General features: G+C 37.5%; 1 protein-coding gene across 14 annotated transcripts in view; it reads left to right on the top strand.

Moving 5' to 3' along the window:
- The window catches only part of BNC2 (basonuclin 2), a 356,783-nt gene that overhangs the window by 220,003 nt on the left and 112,079 nt on the right, over positions 1 to 24,701 (top strand). For all 14 annotated transcript variants that reach the window (XR_008447642.1, XR_008447643.1, XR_008447644.1 and 11 more), the window contains one exon: positions 11,072 to 11,307. Coding sequence is in view for 11 of the 14 variants with exons in the window: in XM_054053491.1 (XP_053909466.1) it covers positions 11,072 to 11,307 (236 nt within the window). In the remaining 3 variants the exon portion in view is untranslated. The remainder of the gene's footprint in view (positions 1 to 11,071; positions 11,308 to 24,701) is intronic.

Here is a 24,701-nt window from a genome sequence, read left to right as displayed (position 1 = left end):
CCATCCCTGGAGGTATTTAAAAGATGGGTTGCTCGGGGAGAAGAGCTATAGTCTCATCTTAAAGTGAAGCCCTTTCTCATTCTGAAGGTTTTATTGTCTGAAAAACTTTTAGTGTACTAATCACACTTTGTACTCTCACAACACTGGCATTAATACCATCAGATACTCGCTGGCAACCCTGAAATATATACAAAGCCACTTTTATGTCTGTGATCTCCCTTGATGAGCTATAAAATGCCCAGAGAGGTTTAGACTAAAAGTATTTCAAAAGTGCAAGATACTGTTATTTGGTGCCCATCATTATTGAATTTATATTTTACACGGAAGGCTACATCTCATTTAGTACACCAAATACCATAGGTTAAAGTGCTAGTAGATGTCTTGGACAATGATGTCTTACCCTCTCTTCTTACGGAGAGAATCTAGTAAGGAAACAAATAGACTTGCTGTGTTCAAAATGGAGCAAAATCAATATAAACAGTTATTTTTTTAATTATCATTTGGAATTTCTCTTTCCAAATGCAATAGAGGGTGCTTTTTCCAAGGACAGTTAGTGAAACCATTGATTTTGCCCCCTTGAAGATAGAAAGTTGACTACATGGCATAGCTTCATATAGGATCAGGATAGTGTTTCATGCTAACTGCTTGGTTCCCAGATGAGCAAAATAAGTTCTGTGGGACCTGAGACTGTGAAACAGCAATGTATTTGTAGGGCAGCAGTGGTAGACTTCTGAAACATGCGTTCACAGTTCTCCAGGATGTTTAGATGGCAGTGGCTGCTTATTTGTCTCTTTAAACACCTATGCTGCTGCACAAGAATTGCTGTGATGTGCTAACCACTTTATCATTTTATTACACTTTATTACATCATAAATTTTTATATCTTCTTAACGATCCTACAAGAAGCTTAATTGTTCATAGGAACATCTTAATTAACTAGAGTTCACTAGGTTAAGCAGAACGCAAATTGAAAGAGCTCTAAATGAAACAAACCCTACTACTCCATTCCATATAGCTTCGTACAGTTAAAACTGATTTTACTGTAAGAATAAAAAGTTCATACTGTTTTCAGATGTTACAAAGTAATGATGACATCACGGGTAACTTTACCTCAGCTTTCTGTTTTGCAAATGTGAAATTAAATGGAAAAAATATTTTTTTGTTACTTACTAGCAAGGATTTGAGTTGTAGCGTTATGAGGATACTTGTTCCACACTAATTTAGCAGACAATAGTATTACTTTTTTGTTCCATCTCCATCTGGATTTTATAAATAGAAAAGATAATACAGGAAATGTATAGCATGGGTTTCAAAGATTAAAAGATAATGCAAGAAATGTATAACATCGGTCTCAAAGACTTCTTTAATTATATTCTAATTTATTACAGTCTTTCTGAACTATATTTAATAAGAGCTTTGTGAAATAGTCACAGTAGATGAATTGGGGTGGTTGTTCATGAATGGTAGAGCTAGGTGTATGAACCATTCTTCCTAGGGTCTGAACACCTCCAGCTCTCAGCAACTTTAGGACAGCAGATTTTCCTGGGAAAACTGAAGTAGTTTAGCAGAGGTGGGAGAGCACTTCATAGGCTCAAACCATAGTTGCACCCTAGGCTGAAACACCGTCATGGTCTTGACTTAACTGTGTGAAATGCCTCTACAACACAGTACTCTATCCAAATAGAATGATGGTAACAGGTGGATGGACAGTGCCTGTTGCATTTTTGTTACAGTTTTCAAGGCTGCATAAAAGATGGAATAGATTGCCTGGAGGAGTGGTGGAATTTCCCCCACTGTAAATATCAAAGACTTGGCTTGACAAAGCCAGAGATTACCTAATCTGATGCCCTGCATTCCATTGGGGGCTGCACCAGATAATCCACAGAAATCCTGCCAACCTAGACTTTCTGTGAATCTATGAATCACAGTTAGGAATTTGAGGTGCATTTGGATTAAGATGGAAATCCTTGAAATCCAGGCCACAACCCAATATTCCCAAATGTGATTCTATCTCACTGTTTACAGTGTGTGAGCCACAAGGTGTAAGGACCATTAAGATATATCAACACCTATCTCATCATTATTAAAGGAGAGAATATTTTTAAGAAGGTATTAGTGGCTGATAGGAAGGAGGTATTTGGCTTTGGACACAAGATAGGCAAGATCAAAAATGCATGACTAGTCAAGGTAATAGAAAGAGATATGATAGTTTAGTGGCTTCCATTATAAAATGTAGGTTTCAACAATGACACTGTCAATGCACATGCCAAGGAGCAGCAAAAGTGGAGCCCAGACAAAGAGTTTTTAGCCAGAAGTCAAGGGCAAATCCAGCACTGGCCATGCCTGCATCATGGGCTCGGTTCCTCAAGGTCTGATCATGGTAGGCAGAACCACATGCTGGTAACTGGATCCATTGATAATCTCAGGCATGGCAAGAGAATGAGTCAGGTCAAAGGTCCATCCAGGGACTTCAGTCAGGAACAAAATAAGGTGGGGCCAGAGACGGGGCTGGAGACAAGGCTGTAACGTGGGTCAGAGGGTCATCTAGAAGGCAGAACTAGAGATAGGCACATCTGTGTTGTACCTTAGGTAAGGAATGAAGGTTGAGGCATGAGCTTTAGTAGGGGTCCTGGGCCTATGGACTGAGAATGACGGGTGGGGGTGTCTGGAGAGCCTGGTCACTGACATGGAGGCCAGTTGGTGCACTCAGGGCTGGTGACTCCATGGACTGATCAACAGCTGTTTTCTCTAGCAGAGGTGACAGATGATACCACCACATATAAAAGCAGCTGCGTGTTGGGACACTCACATGATTAATCTGCCTATGCTTCTCCACTGGGGTCATCATCAGTGCTGAAGTCGTCCTTCACATAGGCATAAACGCACATGCCGATGGAGACAACTGCAAGGTCCAAGTTCCATGGAAGAGAAGATGCTCTATCTCATCTTCCCTATCATGATTCCTATAGTCAGATGTCTTCATTCAGTCAGTATGCAAGTGTCTATTAGCCCAGATGTTTTCCTGTGAACTTGGAATTAAGATTCTTTACGACTTGTTCCTTTGAACACATTAGCTATTAACAAGAATGAGAGGAAAACGCTGACCACTTGATTTATTCATTTAAGGAGTCAGTTCTGAATTAAAAACATGCTCATGACTTGCCATTACACAAAGTTAGGTGTATCCTGCATTTTCCGGAGAAAGCATTTTGGGTGCTTTTTTTTTTTTTTTTTTTTTCCCCCCCCTCTGTAATCATGTTTTCCACTACTGAAAGAAGGTTTTTGTGTAGGAAGAAAACATAAAAGAAAACACCTGTTTGGCTTGCAGGAATTGGCCATGGAGCCTATTTTCTTGACAGGCCCAAAGCAACCAAGGCCCCTTTAAGAAAAAAAGCAGGATTCCTCCCTGCCCCCCCACCCCTCCACCCCGCGCCTTCATGTGAGCATTGGCAGAAACTCTGACAAGCAGTGCTTCATATTTTATTACATTCTTGTCTGGCAGAATCTCTGTCAGGCAAAAACCTTGTCAGCGGAAAACCTGTCGTAGGATCAGAGGAGACAAAAACAGGTGTCACAGAGGCAGTCAAAACTGAAGGAAAAAAAAGATTAGGCTAAAGAGAGAAAGGCAGACAATTACATTAATGCCATTGCTTTTATCTTATAGATGTGTGTTATTATCTCAGGGTGCTGAGTGCGCAATTGCCTCAAAGAAAAGTAGACAGGAGACAAGGGGTAACTTGATAGTTATTAACTGAAGAGGCAGTGTGTCAAAGCTGGATGGGGTTCAAAGTTTTGCAAAGGGATAAAAAAATTGCAGACAGCAAGCAACGTCTGTGAACAAACTGTGGTTGTGCTTTCGGCTACATAAACCTAGTAGCAACTTGGAATTAGATCACAGACAGGAAAAATTAATGAAAGTTTTCATTCAGAGTTTTTTTAATAACATTTATTTTGTGTATCTGCAACTGAGGTGCTGGGTTGTTGGGTTTTTTTGGTTCTGTTATAAAACTTAGAGCATGAGGCATGGTGAGGCATGAAGACGTTTATCCATTTAGTTGCTATGTTGTTTGGGTTGGAAACTCCTATTCTCAACACAATTTTAATTTTAAATACTATTAAGAATCTTTCTACTAAGTGTGAACATCTGTACATGCAAACTATAAATTAAAAGATCACACATGTGTCCCTCTGTCAGACACTAAATGCATTTGGCAAATGGTTTCTATTATTAGCTTTTAAATATAGCATGAAGCAGAAGGAAAAGTTGCTTTTGCCTATGAATCAGGTTATGCTTTATTTACTTTCCTTCTATGATCTTTTGAAATCCATAGTCTTAGTGAACATTTCTATCTGGATGAAGTGAAATGGAGATCACCAAAGTATGCCACATTGTAGCCGGATTGATTCAGGTTGTTCACCCACCCGTATAAATGTTAATATCCCATGCTATCTATGCTTGTGCCAGGGGGCGGAGGGGGCAATTTCCTACACCATGAAAATATTTGAGCTATTCAGTAGACATTAGCAAGTTTTCTTGTCTTTACTTGCCTTTGAAGCACAGTATTTTTAAGGAACAGTTATTTCCACCTACAAAACATACCACATTACACCATGTTACATGCGGTGTATGGCTTGCATATTGAGGGAGACTAGCTTAGACTTCATCTTATGACTGCAATAGTAAAATAGCATTTACTCATTCATAGAAACTTATGTTCTTGAAGTGATTAGTTACTTCTTTTTCTGTGGTTGATGAAAAGAAGAAAATCTTAATCTCTGAAAATGTGAAGCTGTTCGTGTTCACCACTAATGTCAAAAGCAAACTAGAGTGCTCTGCATTGCTGTTAATAATACTGTATCTATTTTACCATACTCAACATGATGTTCTAACAACTATTATGGAATATTTTTATGTTGGTGTTGTATATTTAATCAGTCTGCCAATGTGAGTTTTTCTTGCTGCAGGAAATGGCCCAGTTATTTAGATTTAAAAAAAGTCTGGAAATCTCTGTGTTATTGTCAGGACATAGATTACATAAAAATTCTTTTTAATTTTCCTATTAGCCTTTGAACAAGTCTAGTAATCTGGTGATGATGTTTATAAAATTCTGTATTGTCATATGTGTGTGTGTTTATGAATTCCAACTACATCCCTCTCTGGGAAGTCAGAGAACTGATTAGAGATTGTGTAAGAAAACCTAGAATCAGCTGAGAGAAAAGGTTTCACTAGATGTTTTCATCCCTCTGTAGAATACCTAAATACTTATCTAGGATCAGGAAATTAGGAAGGGGCATGTATATTTACAATTCCAATTCCGTTAAAACTAGGATATTTAAAATTCTTTTCTATTCAGTAAAGGCAGAATGTCATGTTTTTGTTGTAGCTATTAAAAATACTATATAAGACCTCTGAAGTAAAAGGTTCATCACTGCATACTTGTATTTCTTTTGCTTAGCAAAAGTAGAATCCATTCAGATTCATGTCTTTTAATTTGGTTGACCTTGCCCACTGCACATTGGGAAGGAAGGGGTCCAAGGTAAATTTGCATAGCTGAACTAATGAACTGGCCATGGTATAAATTAAATAAAAGATTTTGTCTTTATTTTCTGTCTTTTGATAAATTGAAAAAGGATTTTAGTCTGAGCCTCAAAACTCCAGTTAAATATAAACGGTGAAGTCAATTTTCCCTCCCTACTTTACTACATTTTTAAAAAAAAAAACAAAAAAACAAAACCAAACCAAAAAACCCACAAATGGAACGTAACAGTTCATTCATTGTTTTGTTACAAATAGGTCCAAATGTTCTTTGCTGGAATTATGCATAATAGGAGTACTGCATGCTGTAGTGTGAAGACAGGCATTGTATCATTTTCAAAGTTCTCTTTACTACACAGATTATATTGAGCAGAGTCTCTGTAAAATCTTGAGGATTTTGTTTACTATTCAAGAAGGTAAAGGGTGGATAAGCTAACGTGGGGACATTCAGGCTTAATATTAGGAACCATTTCTTTACTGAGAGAGTGGCCAGCACTGGAACAGGCTTTCTAGAGAGGTGACTGATGTCTCAGGCCTGTCGATGTTTAAGAGGCGTTTGGACAATGGCCTTAATAAAATGCTTTAACTGTTGTTCAGCCCTGAATTGGTCAGGCAGTTGGAGTCTATGATCGTTGTAGCTGCCTTCCAAATGAAATATTCTGAATTATCTAAAGTATTACAGAGCATTACTTCATACTTCAGGGTTAGGTAAGAAAAACAGTACTGAAATGTTACTGATTTCTATAATATTTATCAAATTAGTATGTTGAAGGCAGTCTTCTGAAATATCTTCTGCTTCTTTATCACCTTTTTTTGCACCTTCCTGCCCCCTTCTTAATAGTTAAAATTTCTCATACAAGTATTTGAATTTATAATTCACCATGGAAATATTACTCAGCTGTATGTTGTTATAGTAAAACACAGAAACCTTTTTAGGCTGTTTCACAAAAATTTTCATTACTCACCAAGTACATGATTTTAAGATTCATTAAATTTCTTCTTCCTCTATCAGTGAACAGCTTTCAACTTACATTGAGATAAATAATAACCAACTACTGCTGCAGTTCTAAGAACTGAAATGTTAAAAGTTAGCCTTCTTAGTTTAAGCACTAGCTGAATCCATTGTAGTCATATTTTCAGAGAAGATTGCACAGGTTATGACCAAAATTCAGAAACATGATAAAACTTTTCTAGGTGAACTTTTGAGCCCACTGGAAGTGTAAAAAGTATGGCTAATACCTCATGCTGCACCAGGAAGGGAATTCTAATATACGTTTTATGATGTTCAGTCACTGATGACTTCTTAGTGGGGACACATCTGTTTAATGTAATTTTTCAGGTATGATAAAGCTCCTTCTCCTATATAGCATGTTTCATTTTGACGTCTCCTAAGCATTTATGAAATCGTAAACTGCGGATACCGTTGAAGGTATTCACCTTGAAATATGACATTGTTTATTAGCATGTAGAAATTGAACCAATAGTTTAGAACAGAAAAGGGTAAGGAATGCATTATCCACATGAAATTAGATGGGCATTTCAGGATGGCAGGATACAACTATCTACACTAAGATTTCACAACAAGGCTGATGCTAATATTCTTGTCCATGCAGAAGAAACAACAATGATGCTTAAGTCCATCTCTTATCTCTTGTTTGAAAAAATATGTGTCTAACAACTTAAATGGTCTCTTGAATCCACCTAGAATAACTGGTATTAGTTCAGTAATCATACCAGAGGAGAAATCAGTTAGAAGTACTATAGAAAGTGACTTCTCTCTGTCAACTGTTTCCTTAGCAACCTCTTTTAAAGAAATAAAATCATTATTATAAATTACAAATTGTAATGAAAAGTTACTCCTGCGAAGCGCAAGTGGTTTTGATAGTCAAAGATCCAAAAGAATTTCAGATACTTACTATACTGTTATTTCTCATATGGGTGCAAGTGCATTTCCTTTCTCTTAATGTAGAACTTTTCCCCCTTTTTTTTTTGTCTGTAGTATGAGATCTATCTTTAGTTTGTAAATGTTCTTACACACCCATGCAAAAATATATGCTTTGTTGTGTTATAAATTGCATATTTCAGTGCATACCCTAACTTAAACTTCAAAAGGATAACATTCACTGCTAATTTGTTTATTACATAACGTGCAGAATAAAGCCGCAAATCAAAATTGGAGGTAATTTCACTGTCACTTGGAATGTTGATGCAATATGGGACTAACTATTATTTGTGTGGGTAAATGTCCACAGTTTTGTAATCTCTTTCTAGCTATTAGTTTTATAATCTACTCAATAGTCTTTAGATAAAGATGTCTTACAGTCATTCTGACTTGTGCCAAAGCAGAATCATGACCTTAAAATCTTCAGCAAGCCGAGTCTTCTTTAGCTGGAAGAACTTGCTTTTCTTTGCTGCAGGCACAAGGCATACTGTTAAGTAAAGAGAAACAAAACCAAAAATCAAGATATATTAGAAATGTGTAATGATACAAATGCATGTTGATACAATGTTTAAAAAGCATTGTGTATTCAGAAGATATTAATTCAGGTCTTGACTTTGGTCTGAATTTTTGTATACTTGGAGAAGCCAGTCAACCTCATTGGGACCTTATTCTCATTCTGTAAGACTGAAGATGGAAAGCTCAAGGTGATACAGATTAATTAGTTTGATTGTGTGGTAGAAGAAGCTACATATATTAACACTAATATTATTTACAGTATTCTTTCTGTGAGTAATAGTAGTATTTTTAAGAAAATATTAATATTTTACTTCATTTTACTCCTTCCAAATGGTTGCTCAGCCACCTAGGTACACATATATAACACATCAGCACACATGCAGCACAGGCTGAAGAGTAACAAAGTTAATTTTCTAGTCTTTTCTAGCCAAGTACTTGGATGACATATCTGTAATGGTGGTAGCAAAATAACTATGTTACGAAATATTATACATAAAAGGAGCAAAAGAAAAAGTAGGAAAGTATTTGACCTGTTAAAGATTCAATCAAATCCCATTCGTTAGACCTTCTGAATACAAGGTTCAACAAAAAAAACTGAGACTGTGCTGTAACTCTTTTTACTTAAATTAAGAAAATGAGCTATCATCACCTTCAAACTACTTCTCTTCTGAGTTCATGCACAGCTGCATACGATGCTGCCAATGTTCAAAGTAATTCCCACTGATAATTTTCAGAAAGACTATTGGGGGATTCCATCCTTTTTGCTTTTACGTCTTCTACCAACAAAATATGGTTTCATTTAAACACTGACTTGATCTTTTGCATCTCTTCACCATAAACGCCAGTAAAAAAATTGAAGTTTCCACTGTTATTTCTTCAGTTTCACAAGAAAGTTGATGTTAGCTCGCTGTTCACTCTTGCATACAGACATCTTCTGACCAAGAGTAAGAAAACATCTATATTAGAACACGCATCCACTTGTTCTGAGTGAAACTATCAAGTTGAGCCTTGTCTCACTGTGACAGGTTCGAACATGTTCTGTAACCATCTCTGTGTCTCTCCCCACTCACTCTTGATTCCTGAGCTACAGAGTTAGCCTCATTTTGCTTGTGTCTGACCTCGTAAATCAGTCTCATGTTATGAAGCCTATATGGTTGCAGTACTAGGGAAGAACTTTCAGAAGAAATAATCCCACCCTTCACATTCTGCAGTATAAATGTCCTATGGAGAGACATAGGACTGCGGTCCCTAAGCTTGCCAGTTTCTTATCTTTTTTGAATGTTAAATTAATATGTAAAGCTATTTATTCAAAGTTGACTTAACCACCAGAATAGGAAAGATCAGACAAATAATTTGCAAGAAATGAAGTATGAGGAAACCAGAACTCTTTAACGAAATATTCCTTGGAGGAAATGTATTGAATGAAGCCAGCCAGTATATGATAAGGGCCTTTACTCTCTGGATGTAAGAGAGCAATTTATCAAGAGTACATGAACTCTCCAGTGACCATAAGCCAAAAAGAAAGAAAAGTACAGGAGAAGTCCCTATAAAATTATTTTAAATGCTCAGAAAGTTTTGTTTAAAAAAAGGCATTGAGAAACTTAGGTGCTGAAACATAGTCCATAAAGTAGAAAGAAAATTCAGTTTGAACATTGATAGTAAAGTGGGTGATGTCATATGCAATTCCATCATATTTAACTTCGCAAGGGGCTAAGAATTACCTTCATCCTGCAAACCTCCCCTCCCCTCATCTCTAAATTATTCACATCACAGTCAATAAGATGAAATTTGCATGGAAGGATAAAATGAACTAGCCAGCTCAAGTAGCAGTGAATTCATGTTATAATCTACGGGAAATCAGGGGGCTAATTTGTAACATGTTTTAAAGGCTGGGCTTTAGGGTATATCTCTTATTTTTTTTCCTCTAGAGGTAAAATCTCAAATCTTTTACAGGCCAAATCAATTGTGCATAGCTTCAAACCTGGTTGTCACTTAATCATAAGTATTCTGTAATTTCTTTGAACTTAAGAATATTGTAGTCTCTGGGGCTCAGATGAGCACCTTTTTGCTGTAGGAATTAAAGTTAATTGTGACCTTTGGAAACCAGGCCTGTTTTGGACTGCATCTGTGAAAAAGAATCATTTAGTGATGGATTGTGTTCCTTAGGTGGCTGTGTTGGGACCAATACTGTTTAATATCTTCATCAATGATGTGAAAGTGGGATTGAGTGCACCCTCAGCAAATTTGTAGATGACATCAAATTGAATTGTGTGGTTAAAATGCTTGAGGGACAGGATATCATTCAGAAGGGCCTCACCAACCTTGAGGCATAGGCCTGCGTGAACCTCCCAAGGTTCCACAAGGCCAAGTTCAAGGTACTGCACCTGGGTCAGGGCAACCATTGGTATCCACACAGGCTGGGGATGAAGGGATTGAGAGCAGCACTGTTAAGATGATAGATGTTGAAGCAGGTCCAGAGAAGGGTCACAAAAATGATCAGAGGGCTGGAACACCTCTTCTGTGAGGATGGACTGAGAGAGTTGCGGTTGTTCAGCCTGGAGAAGAGAAGGCTTCAGGGAGACCTTATTGCAGCTTTTCAGTACTTAAAGGGGGCTTATAGGAAAGGTGGGGACAGGCATTTTAGTAAGACCTGTTATGATAGGACAAGGGGTAGTGGTTCTAAATTAAAAGCAGGTAGATTCAGATTAGATATAAGGAAGAAATATTTTACAATGGGGGTGGTGAAGCACTAGAAAAGGTTGCCCAGAGAGGCTGTAGGTGCCTTGTCTCTGGAAATGTTCAAGGTTGGGTTGGGTGGTCCTCTGAACAACCTGATCAAGTTAAAGATGTCCGTAATCATTGTGAGGGGCTTGAACCAGATGATCTTTGGAATTCCCTTCCAGCCCAAAACGTTTTGTGATTCTATGATTCCATGACACATCCAGGTGATATTTGTCTGGAAAATAAGTGCATCTGTGAAACTCACTGTGTTTAGTTAATTCTTTTGGCTTAATTTTTTGTGTTTCTTTTATGTCTTCTCTTAAAACATAACTTATAGTTAACCCCTTCTCTTTCAGCCTTGGACAAGCTTAGTACTCAGCACCTCTACCACCCAACCCAAGTGGAGATTGTGCAGTCCAATGTTGTGTTTGACATCAGCAGCCTGATGCTCTATGGTACTCAAGCTGTGCCTGTGAGACTGAAGATACTACTTGACCGACTCTTCAGTGTACTGAAGCAAGAGGAAGTATTGCATATTCTACATGGCTTAGGCTGGACACTTCGAGACTATGTTCGAGGCTACATCCTTCAGGTAGGAAATAAAGAAAGCATGTTTCCAAACCCAGTTAGCTGTTTTTTTTTTTTTTTTTTTTTTTTTTTGTACAGATGTAGTGACTGTGCACCCAAAGAAGTAGAAGGATATGAAGTAAACTTAGTGTCGCGTGTTGAATATTATTGATGGTATTGGCAAAATGAAATACTCTGGTTTTCCTAAGCTAAGGAAAAATTGCATGCTCCCTCATATTGGAGTATTTATTTGTACTTGCTCACACTTATTGAAGGAAATACCTTAAATACTGCATATATTGAGGTTAGCTAGCTACAAGCCTGATTTGGTCATCAAAGGCAACTGGCAAGTATTCAAGGGCTACTGTTTGACTTAAGAAACTGAGATCCAAATCAAAATCTTCTTCTTTTCTTTCCTTCTTTAGCAAGGTATCTAAATAAGGGATAGATAAAATGGGAGTTGTGATCATGGTTGTGTTGGGTGTATCCTTACAGTGTAGTGTATAAACAGGAAAATCCTGTTTATAAGGCCAGTTAAAAAAGATAGCTTCAAATAAAGTGTTACATGAACATTGAGTAAGATAAAGTAAGCAAACAAAACATAAAATAAGTAAAGAAAAAAATGGACAGGCTTGTTTTATAAGTGTGGTCACAAATGTGTATGATTGCTTATCTGAAGAATTTGATCTGTTGGGTTCCAAAGTGAATTATTGCATTTCATAAGACTATTTCTGATTGAGAATATAATACCTGCTTCTCTTAATTGCTACTGACTTTGTGGGAGCTTTGCGTCATCTAGAAATCCTCCAGTTACTGGACTGGACATGCTGAAAAACTTAGAAAATGCTAGTTACTGATTTATTTCTTTACTTTCTTAGGTAATTACAGCATGCTTGGCACTATACAGAAAATACGGGAAACTTTATTCCTACTCTGAGGAATTCCAACTGTATTTTTAAATTCCTCTTCAATTTTCTGTCCTTCATGTGGAAGGAGTAAGTTAGCCTTACATGATTCTATGGAAACCTCCATATTCTGTGTTCTGAATTTTTTTTAAAAAGTTTTTTTTTTAAAAAAGGGTTTTTTTAAATGTTCTACACATAGATTTTGTCAGAAAAGCGTTCTTAGTTGTAGAGCCATCATAGAGAAGGAGTGAATAAAATGGCTGTTACATTAATAATGTTATTTTTACTATAAAATACGCAGAAAGCTCTTTAGTTGTTTGAGGATTCTTTTAGTCATCTATTTTATAAAAGCCAAATGTTATACATGTTCAAATACAATAGAAACCATTTTTTCCATTACCAGTCTAAATTTATATGTAAGTATATATTTATATAGTAGATATCTGTAGGTGTTTGTATGATATATATATGCATGGACATGTATCTGTAGATATTATATGATACATAATGTAGATAGATATGTGATAGATATCTATAGATATATACTGCAATGGCATTATGTGCATATTGCATCATATTCTAGGTTCCTGGATTCTGAGTGCTACTGATCAAAAGGGCTGAAGAAATGTGATTTGCAAAGGAATACATGTAAATACATGCAGCCTTTCTAAGATGTAACATTAGAAAATTGCTGGATACTAAATGTGATTAATAGTTAAGCATGATATATTACAAGCATAGAATGTAGTTCACTGTCCCTTACAGACAAGAAGACTGACTAAAATCAGTAGTTTTCTTGTTTTAAAGGTCATAGAATCAGGATCGTATTGATTTTGTTTTAATTATCTGCTGGAATGACCTTAATATATGCAACAATGGCTTCTAGTATAATTCCATAGAGGTTTATACGGACTGAGATTGTGACCTATGCATCTGAGTGATGTAAAAGCGTGTAATACACCGTTAGGTCGAAGTTCAGTTTATCTGGCTAAAACTCAATCACATCGTAGCCCTCAAGGCATGAGTTTTACCGTTACTACCTTCAACAACAGCATATTGAATATTGTGTCAGTTAAAGGAGAAAAATTATCAATGAAAGTTAAGGGCAGCTGTTGCAGTCTTGCTACATATTGACTTGGTTAGCACTCTGCTGTGGATTGTGTTAGTGGGTGAATGAAGACATACGATAGGTGTAGTCTAGTCTGCCTGTTAATTTAGCTCTCTCATTTCAAAGAATCATGGACTGATTGAGGTTGGAAGGGAGGTCGTCTTGTCCACCCCTCCCTGCGCAAGCAGGCCACTAGAGCTGGTTGCCCACGGCCATGTCCAAGCCATGTCTTTTAAGGGTTCCGAGGATAGAGACTCTACAACCTCTCTGGGCAAAAGGTGCATTTTGTTTCCATTAAAGCGAGGAAGCTCAGTATATCTAGAAAGGGAAACTGCCATGATGAGAAATCTTAGTAAAGTTAATGAAATCTGTGATAATAAAAAGGCCATTTCTAAACAGTAACTCCATTGCAGCTATTTAATGAAAAGGAAAGAAAAGAAAAGAAGGGCATGCAGGGACATTTGAAAGGAAATGCTTAGTAATACAAGCAGAGTAAAAGTGCATACAGATAAGAACTACAGGTACTGTCTCCTTTGAGCAAAAGGTACTGTTCCATGAAGCTCATAATTATAGAATTGGAAGTCTTCACAGAATTATTTGAAGCTTTCAAACTCACCTTTTCCACCCAAAATGATTCCAATGAAATAACATGAACCTCCTACAGGAGTACTAAATGTGTCAAGTACTGAAAGAAATCCTATGGAATATCACAGATCTATGGGATTGTTGCAGTAAATTAAAGAACATCTGACTCTTGGTCTGGAAGTATGGTTCTGTGCAAACTTTTCTAAGCTATAACCTACTCCAGTGGATGCTCTTAAGCTCACATGCTCATTGTACATAAAATACAGAAATATATATCTCTTGGAAAAGGTAGTTGGAGAAGTATAAAGCAGTACACTATCTTCTTTGTGTTTATTCTAGTTAAAATAGTATTTTAAACAAAATTATGGATATTGCTTTTTTTTAAAAAAAATATAGTAGCATTGGGAACACTTGCTCATAAATACAGACCCTGTATCCTAAGTCTCTTCTACAAGGACTAAGAGAAGTACCAGAATAAGGAAAGGGAATAATTGTGACAAATTCCAGAATACTTAATTGTGGTTCAAGTTCCAGTGTTCACCAACTGAACACAGTGCAAACGATTTTTAAAGCTGGTACAGAATTGGAGTTTCATGCCTTGGCAAGGTCTTCAGCACATCAATCTATGCTGAATTTCTCCTGAACCATGATTAAAGTGTTGAAATATTTTAACATTGTCCTTAAATGTTTTTTTTAGGGGGGAAGGAAAAAAAAATCTCAGGGTAGATGTATCCTCTCAAAATCAGTTATTTTAGTATTGCCAGACATTTTCTATTCTGGTCAAGATTTATAATGAAACAGTTCTTCGCACATAAAAAGAAAATACTTTTTTTCTCAGTAATTTCTGAGAGAGATGTCACTGTTTGCTCCACTTGAGAAACCAGAGAAAACCAGTACTTCACTTGTCGTGTATTAGTGCTGCAAGGTGGGTGGGATTATTTTTAATACTCTTATTTTAACTAATAATGTTTCTAAATAGCAAATTAAAAAGCAGTGGGCAGAGAAAAATGCAATATTTATTGCTTCATTCGGTGATGCATAAATGGAGCAGGAAGCAAAGGAACCCTGAAGCCGGCGGAGGTAATATGACACACCACCTTTCACATTTGGGCACAGTCACAACATTGCCAGTAACGGCTGGAAAGCATTAAGACCTGGCAAGCTTTTTCTGGCCTCTGTGCAATAAGCCTAGTTTCTGCTGAATCTATACCTATCTGTGAAATGTCAGTGAGTGACAATTTGGTCAGCAGTCTCATCGGATTGGCCACAGGATTAATGTTTTAAAGGAGGAGTTGTTCTCTCATCTTTAGAAATCATCCTCAAAAAAAACCTTACTGCATAGGGAAACTTTCTGGACTGTGTCGCCTCCATAAGAGGCCAGACTGCTTCGTTTTCTTGACTTGTTTAGCCGGTACCTATCTCAAGTAACTAAGTTACTTATTTGGTGTGGAGGTGTTACTAAGCCTGTAGGTTTTCTCTTTGGGAGTAGCTGATGCAACAACTGTCTCTACATGTTGGTTTGGGTCAGATTCTGCACCTCAAAAGGGCTGTGATTAGTGGCTCTATTGATTTGGGTGAAGTTACTTTTGCTGTAAAAAACAGCTCGCTGTGAGTAAGTTTCCAGCCCTGGTTTGGTTCCAGCTGAGCTAAGTGAAGAGGTGACTTTGCCAGCTGTTCTCTGCTCCTCCAGTGGAGAAAACTTTGCCCTACCCATTTGCTAGGGTAGCTACATGTACAATGTCTCCCTAGCCAGGTTGTCTCTGAACAAGCTGGGTTAGAAAAATCCTCCTGTTAAACATGTGCAAGTTAACTCTGATTATTCTGAGAGAAGAGGTCTGGAGAGTAATTATGCCACTAGCAGTGAACAGCTGGGGCATTCAGCTTTTACACTCATCCAGCTGCAGATGACAGGACATGTGACCACAACTTAGAGGCCATAAACTACTCTTTCCAAATAATGATTCAGTGTTTTGAGTAACAGCTCAACACTCCTTCAACTGGTTTATGATCAAATAGTTTTAGTCCCTTAGTGTAAAAAGGACTAAATTAGGAAAATAAATTTTATCTTTATAGTGCAAAGAGGGAAGCAGAGGCACAGAACAGAACATTGGCAGAATCAGGAAAAGGGGCTAGACCTAGGAATCACATTCTTACTATTATTCCCTTGAAAAAAACATAGTCACTAGCTCATAGGCAATGTGTTGGGTGCCACACTCTTTGATGCCACTCACAGCTATAAGAAATAAAAAAAAAAAAAAAATTATCAAAAAAGCCAAAATCAAAACTAAAGCCAGCTGGAGGAGTATGGGTATTTTATTGGCCCAAAAGATGAGTAACCAAAGTTCATACACTGGACCATGCACGGGGAATCACTAAGCCTAAATGAATGTCTTTTCCATGGCAATGTCAATGATGGAAACTGATGAAATTAAAAAATGTTAAATATCATTTTCTGCTTTGGAAGACTGGAAATGGGAGTATGATGCTTTTCCTGCCTCTCAGGTTTCACTGCCCGGACAGCTAATTTTAAGAGTAAGAAAAGAACTCTGGAATTAATGACATCCTCTGCCACTGCTAACTTGGGCTTGTTTGTTTCTGTGCCCACAGATCATCAGCACAATCCACATTTTATTAACTTAGTTAACTCTTCAGATGATGACCAGGATGGACTCTGATTTATTTTCTGATTGCTGTATTGGTTCTGTAGGGCCAAAACCACTGTTGAGTAGTAGCAACTGTTTCAGTCACTGAAGTCAGCTAATAGTAAACTCTGGAAGGGTGGAGGTATTGAATGTAGACATTGTTTCAACAGACAACATCCCATTAACTAAAACAAACTAATTCAAATTGTGAAATACATAGTGCAGGTTAAACAATTAAGTCCTGAGAATTTTAAAGAAAAAAATTTTATGTGCATGATCTCATTAGATGCTCACATATATTGTTGTTATATTTGATTGCAAATTTCAGATTTTTTAGAACATATTTGCTCTTGTTGGAATGGATATTTTTTATTTGCCATCCTAGTTTAACACAACTAGATTGTTCATGCACACCCTACTGCCATCCAAATTAACTCAAAAGATTTGGGGAGAGACCAGAGAAAGAAATTTGAGCTTCGGTAGTAATACTGTTCTTAATTTCTTTTCTGTTCTTTCTCTGAGTAATCCCTTAGCACCTCATCCCTTCTAAGCAGGTGAAATATTAACCATATGCACAGATGGAAATTGCTTTACTGTTCTTAAAATTAAATATTGCCCACCATTGGCTTCTCTGTGGAGGATTTCAGAAAAGCATGAGTTCGGTAGGTATCTGACCTCTTTTAGATACTTTATAGTCTTACCTTTCCTGTTTGTACTCATTTACCTCCTTTTAAGATGTTTGAAGTTTTGCTAGAGAGTCCAAGTGCAAGGGCTATTTAATTAAACAGCTGGTCAAGCAGCCTCCATTGCTTAAACATTAGAAAGAAGGAGCATTAGAAATAAAACAAAAAAAACCAGTGGCTCTGAATATATTATTTTTTCCAAGGTAGATAAGTGGTGTCAGGTCATTGTAGTGATGATATCACAGTTTCAGATGTAGACTGCTATCTGTAATCACAAGTCATGTGAAGTTTCTGTCAGGTTTTTTTTTTTCCTGAGTGCCATAAGTTGATTTACTGGGTTTTTTCTTTCACATCAAAAACATCTTTAAAGGATGGTATATGATATTATTCTTGATAAAGAAAATTAAGAGAAATAGGCAACTTATGATATGGATGAGGGGAAAAAAAAAGTTTGGCCTTCCAACCCAGTGAAAATTTGATGACAATTAGCAACATTAACACAATAAAAATGGCTTTTGCATGTGAAGGTTGTGCATTTATTTAATTGATATTGCTTCTTATTCCTCACTGGTCTCTTTGTCAGTCTCTTGATTTTTTGCCCTTCTTTAGCTGTGGTCACTGGAGGATTTCCATGCATTTTAAGTAGCAGTCACTTACTAGGGTCTTTCCATGTCTCCATGAGTACTATGCCCTTTTGATGTATAGTAAAACTAATGCAGGTAAAGCTTAAGAAGTTTATCTAGTAAAGACTGTAACAAAGCCAAATTACAAAGTCTTTCATATGCAAGCGCCTATTTCCTTTAATAACTGCCACATACATTTAATTCCTTGATTATGAAAACAGAGCTACTATTTCACAGCTTTATTTACTATTTCCAGCTTTGTTAGATACTGTTCTATCTTTTGGGTTTCCCCCCCTTGTAATTATTATTAACACTCACATATGTTCTTTCATTCTAACATTATTTTTCAACAGTGGCCCTCAGAGCGACCGAGTCTCAAAGCTGGGTAACATTTATCCACCCTTTTAATCTCCCACTACAGATGGGATTTAAATATGCATCTCTTTTGTATGTTCCCTACCTATTTCTTGTTCTCTGTGCCTGCCTGTGCCCTCCCTCTCTTTCCATTCCAGCTTATTTATTCAGTAGCCATTGCCTCCCATTTCTGCCACCCTGCCTTTATTTCTTGCTTATCTTTCCTTCTTCATCCTCACCTCAGTTTCATTGCCTCTCCTCTGATTTTGCCTCTCTAGCACAAAGAGATGAAAAGGATCTGTTAGGTGATGTGTCCGTCTCCCGAGTTTTCCATTTCTCCCATAGCATCATGGTGCTAATATTGCAGCTGTGATCATCTGGAAGAGTTTTTTTCCTCCCATGTGAGTCAGCTTAGCATGACTCCTGCACTTCTGTGGAACAGAGATTCCCTGCTAAGCCCCTTGCTCTTTTGTATTCATCTTAGCTGTGCTGAGCTAGGTGTGACTATCCTACCTCTACTCTAAAGAGAGGGTGGAAAAAGCACAGATAAACCTTTAAGAACTGAAGAGGGAGATAGGAAAAAAAGCACAACTGTTGTGTGAGAGGGAAGCATTATATATTTGAGCAAAGCAATGCCACTTGTTCTATAGCGTGAAGTGCTTTCAGATTTTCATGACTATTTCATTATCATGGCCATTAGCATTTGAACTGGGAAAGAATAAAAATAAAGTCTAAAGAGTTTGATGGCACTTCTGAATGCCACCAGGACAAGTTACGTGACAACAGATGTCTCAGTAACATGAAGATCATTTGGATTTCCAGAATATGTGCATCTGGAGAGCTGTGCTATTGCTGCTCTGTGTCTTGCATCTTGCAAGGGTAATGAAGCAGAGGGCTGTATAACCTCTGGTGATCAACAGCAGTATACATGATGCTAGTTCTTAATGACTACTATGAAATTGTAAGCCTTTATAACCGTAGTGTTTCACATGGTTCAGAAATGCAAAGATGGACTTTTTAATGGCAAACATTTTTGATTGTGGAAGACAGAAAGAAAAAAAAAAAAAAAGAGAGGGGTTTTTGTGTTGCTGTGTTTCTCCCACCTGTAATGTGCACTGTTTACAGTACTGGGGGTAAGCAGCCATGATCCCACTGGCTGATGTAGTTTCACACAGCTGGGCATAGCTACTGGGATGCAAGGCATGGAAATGGCTATTACTGAAGGTCTGTCAGCATATGCCAGGACCATGTCTGCTTGCATTTTAAAATGGAGTTGAAAATCTCTTCACCTGCCAATTCTTGAGTTCATGGTCCTGTGTTTCTCTTGTGATAGTTGAGGAGATTATGGACACCTAGAGTAGAATGGCGGATGAAGGAAGTGGGAGTAATAGGTTACTCCCTAGACTGTTTTAGCTGTGAGTGATGCCACCAGGCACTGCAAGAGAAACAATGCCCTGAACTTGGCTCTTTGCAGGTAAGCCAAGGTGGAAACTACTTTAAGCTTTCAAGCTGCAGAATGTTTTGAATTTCTATTACAGAAGTTTTTTTCCATGAGATCTTTACATATATGTGTGTATATATATGCACATACTTAAATAATCTTTAAATTTTATTTTATTTATAAGAGATTGTGAGCGTGTGTGACCAAAGTCTCCATTTTTGAGACTGATTCTCTGTGGATGAGGGGAAGGAAGAGAAGGGCTTTTCTCCTAGCTTAGAAAATAATTTTGTTCACAATGCCATGTTGAAGCCTCTATCAGAACATGCCCTGCTCTGTGTCAAAGAAATATGACCACTGAGTAGAACACAGGATCTTGGGGTTAGTGTCCATCTCAGTTTTCTCGTTACAGATGCAAGGACTTATTATAAAATAAATATAAAACAAAAGGACATAAAGCTATTGATCAAAGGGAAATGTTTGTGTCCATGCAGAGGGAAGCAAGTTGTGCCAGGAATCCAAGGAATTGATATTATTCTTCTCATAAAATACAGCTGAGACATTATAACTTCTGCTTTTTATAGACTTCTCTATTTACAGAAGACTTCAGGCTGAATTAAAACCATGGTTTTGGAGGTGATAAGGTTGCAATATTAACCATTCTGCTACACATCAATGGAGATTAACTCACTTAGAGAGTATGGAGTCCAGACCATGGCACTTTAATAGGTTTAAGACTTTTCCCAGTTTAGACATCTCTTGCTCTGAGTTTAGGGGTGGTTTTGATTGTCTGTGTGTCAGCACTGGCTTCAGGCACCTATGAAATTTAGGCCCACAGACAGGAATCAGGAAGGGCCACAGAGAATCAGAAGTTGTCATCTGTCCAGCATCAGTTGATTTACTGCTTTTCTTGAAGTCCAAGGGATCTCAAGGGGACTTTTTTCCCTTGCAGCACTAATCTTTCAATGAGGTGCTAACGCCTGTCCTGAGCAATAACAAGGAATAACAGTGAAGTGTGAGTGACTCTTATTAGGAGGGGTAAATGTCATTAGCACTTACTGTTGCCTTCTAGGCAGTAAGAGCACGGTGTGGAATGTAGACAGACAACCCCCTTTAAATTATCAAAGTGTATTTTGAATCTAATGAAGATGAGCTGTTATATTTTAATTTAGAAATTTACTTTTCTTTCCTGTGCTGAAATATCTTCTCTGATTTGGTTGTCATTTTGCACCATGTCCTAGAATTCTGAATACCTAACTTGAAGCCAGGAAACATGCATTATTCTACTGGCTCTAATATGTTAACTTGCTGCAGGAGTCCTTTGTGCTTCAGCTTGATTTCTCTCCTCCCCCACGGCTTTTACAAAATGTTCTAATCATTCCAATTAATACTTGGATGTTGTTAATTAATGTTTATAAAGTGCTTTGAGATCCTCTAATGAAATAGAATGTGTAATTGTGATTGCTCTTTAGTCAAATTCTGAAAGAGCACCACCACTGGAACAGTAGGTTCAGTAAATATTCTTTTAATAATCTTTTTAGCAAATGGAAGAGGAAGAATTTGTTTTTGTTTCATTTTTTTCCTGTTCTAGTAGGAAAAAGTATGTCTGTTTACATCCAGTCTTGCTGGGTTCTTCATGATGAATCTTGCCAGAATTGCACCCTGAAATCTCACATTCCTTCTGCTGGAAAGGCTGTGGAAACCTGTGTTTCTGACTGCCAGTCATCTTGCAGAGAAGTTAGCCACTTGTAGCATGGATAGATTTCTAAGACTACTGGCCATGTATAAGTCAGCTTGCTGAGTTTTGTGTGTATCTGTATAGCTTGCCTAGTGATGCGGATAAGATAACAGTTAACATTACATTTTTATCCACATAGACTGGGTATTGATGTCTGTAACTTGCATCCAATTTGACATGTGGTGCTGACAAATATGAATAAAAGAAACGAGCCTGCTCATCAGACAGTTTCCAACTTAGCTTGTGTTGCACAGAGCTTTCTATTTAAAAAGAGTGGCTCTCAGATTATTTGGAAATAGCTGGGACAATAGTTGGGCAACTTGGTCTGTTCAGCTAGCTCAATATATAGTTGAATGAGTGCTTGGTGGATGGCTTGAGAAAAGCATAGTGAGAATAGAAGGTCAGCATATTATAGAATCATACAATCTCTAGGTTGGAAAAGACCTTGGAGATCATCAAGTCCAACTGTACCTGTCCACTACTAAATGATATTCCTAAACATTTCATCTACCCATCTTTTAAACACCTCCAGGGATGAGGACTCAACTACATCCCTGGGCAGCCTTTTCCAGTGCCCAATAACCCTTTTTGCAAAGAATTTTTTCCTGATGTCCAGTCTAAACCTCCCCTGGCGCAACTTGTAGCCATTCCCTCTTGTCCTATCACCTATCTCTTGGGATAAGAGACCAACACCTACCTCCCTACAACCTCCTTTCAAGTAGTTGTAGACAATGATAAGGTCTTCCCTCAGCCTCCTCTTCTCTAGGCTAAACAACGCGTTTCCTCCGCTGCTCGTCATAGGACACGTTTTCCAGCCCCTTCACCAGCTTCATTGGCTTTCTCTGGACACGTTCCAGGACCTCAATGTCTTTCTTGTAGCGAGGGACCCAAAACTCAACACAGTATTCAAGGTGCATCCTCACTAATGCTGTGTGCAGGGGTACAGTCACTTCCATGGAATAATATCATAGGAAGCAGTTCAGTATTAATAGCCTCAAAGCATTTGAAGGTCATATATTCAGATTCTGAATATTGTGGAAATGGTTTAAAATATTAGATTAAATATGATTTCTTAAAATATTAAATTTAATATAATTTTGTTTTGCTTGCTATTTTATACTGGTTGAGGCTAGGTTTGTATTTTCAAGCTGCTTCTTCCTGTTTTGAAACACACCAAAAAAAACCAATGAAAAATGAAAATTTCTTTAAATAAAAAAGAAAATCAAGACAACAAAGCAGGTACACTAAAAAAAAAAAGCTCGACTTGTAATATCAAGATATTTTATGTAAAATTGCAAGAATTGGCCATTGTGCAATAGTGTTCAGGAGTATTAAATAAAACATACTGAGTATATTATGTTACAATCCACAAAAATGCTTTTGTCCATCCCATCTCTTTTAGAAAGAATTCCATAAAATAAAATTAAATCTAAAATATTTGACTACTACTAATTCAGTTGCTTTCCATGAATAAGCTGGGATCGTCTTGATAGGAGTATTTCAAACAGCATAGCAGGATGTAAAACAGAGCTCTTCTCTCCCCTTTGTAGGCTCAAAGAGCTGTGAGGTAATGGGTATAAGACCCATGTTATCTATTTGCTGCCATAGCTGAAGGCAGAGATATGTTTCTTGGGAGAAAAAGGGTGAGGAATTAATAATCTCCGTAGCAGACTGCTCATACAAGTGTGTGTGTTGTGAGGCTGCAGAGAACCCAGATGTTAGAGAGTGTATGAAACTGTTCTGGGGTGACTGACCAGCAGAGGTGGTGTGGTCTGGAGATACAATGGTAGCCCCTTATGGTGTGCGTACTGTCTGGTCACTTCCAGCCTGTGTTTGGAGGCTGTGGCTTGGTGAGCCTGTGTTCCTCCAGTCACATACAGCTGTCAAGTTAATTTTACATGGTGAGCTTAAGATGCATCTTAAAAGAGTAAGTTTCTCAGAATGCCTACTTGTTTATATTCTCAGAACCTGGTACTTGATGTGCTATGAACTGAAGAACCCTATAGCCGTGTATATATTTCAATTTGCTAATTTTGTCACTGTGTTGTAGTGCAGTATTATTGCATATAGTATTAATACTATCCTATAACAGTTATTAAATAGACAGTTGTTTATTCTGGTAGTTGAAAGAGTATCTGTTCGGCTGGAATGAAGAGTTAGCTCTCTCATTGGGTCAATACAACCATTTTTCTTAGGCATGAAAATATCATGACATAAGTAACCCAGGCTATACATTTTTCCTGGAGTCACGGAAATAAAAAATAGATTTTCTGAAAAGTTTTTATGTTGTTGGGTTTGGGGTTTTTTTTCATTTTTGTGAGTAGTAAACTGCAGGATTAAATAGATCAATGAAAATGTAGTATGCTAGCATGGAACTCCTTGTTGTATCAATGTTAATATTTTGGAGCCCTATAAAAATGTCAATGTACTAGTAAGTTTTATGGGCTTTGAAGCACTTGTGAGAATTTAAATGTCAAACCAGTTAGAGGTCCTTCAGAAGTGCTTCAAACTGAAAATTTGAAATAAAAGTATACGTGTACCCCAATGTTTCAGTAACGTAGTATAAATTTCCAATACTAATCACACCAGACAACATATGTGTGTCTCTAAGGCCTTGTCCCATTGGCAGTCTGCTTTACGTTGTAGTATTCTGTAAGTCACTCTGTAAGTTACTCACTTTCACTTTGGCAGTGTTTACCCTCAGTTCATACAAGATAGTTGCAGAGTTTTAGCAGCTACTGCACTGTAAAAAAATCCTTGGTTTTTTATCTAGCTATTGAAAGGAACAGGACTTGTGTGACAATGCTTTGTATAACTATTTTCAGCTTAGTTCAAGAAATGGGAATGAAGGTGCTGCAAATATATTAGGTATCTATGTGCTTTATCTATGTGGTCTGGTGGTGGAGAGATACACTGGTAGTTCCTAGGCTGAAGAAAAAGCAATGCTTATCCCTTTTGAGGCACCAAAGAAGCTATACTAGAGAGGGTGGAAAGAGGCTATAAAGATGCAGACCAAACGAATTGTCAGTTTATTGGATGCTAGAGATGTAAAACTGTAGGGAGCCAAACTTAATTTGTTACCCAGAAAACTGCTCAGTCCCTGTCAGAAAGTGGGCCCTGATCCAGAAAGGTGCATGAGTACCTAACTAACTTTAAACATTAATACCCTTGACTTCAACAGGAATCTACTCACGTGTTTGATGTTATGCATATGCTTGTATATTTTTCTGAATTGGGGCTTCTCTGAATGTATGCATGTCTGTTTGGTCAGCTGAAGTCACACAACAGTTCTCTTCCTGTAAGCATCGCCCTTTAGTTGAAAAGGAATGAATAGTAGGTTGTG

This window comes from Cuculus canorus, chromosome Z (genome assembly GCF_017976375.1).
Source record: "Cuculus canorus isolate bCucCan1 chromosome Z, bCucCan1.pri, whole genome shotgun sequence".
NCBI classification, from domain to species: Eukaryota; Metazoa; Chordata; class Aves; order Cuculiformes; family Cuculidae; genus Cuculus; species Cuculus canorus.
This window is presented reverse-complemented; position numbering and strand designations above follow the sequence as displayed.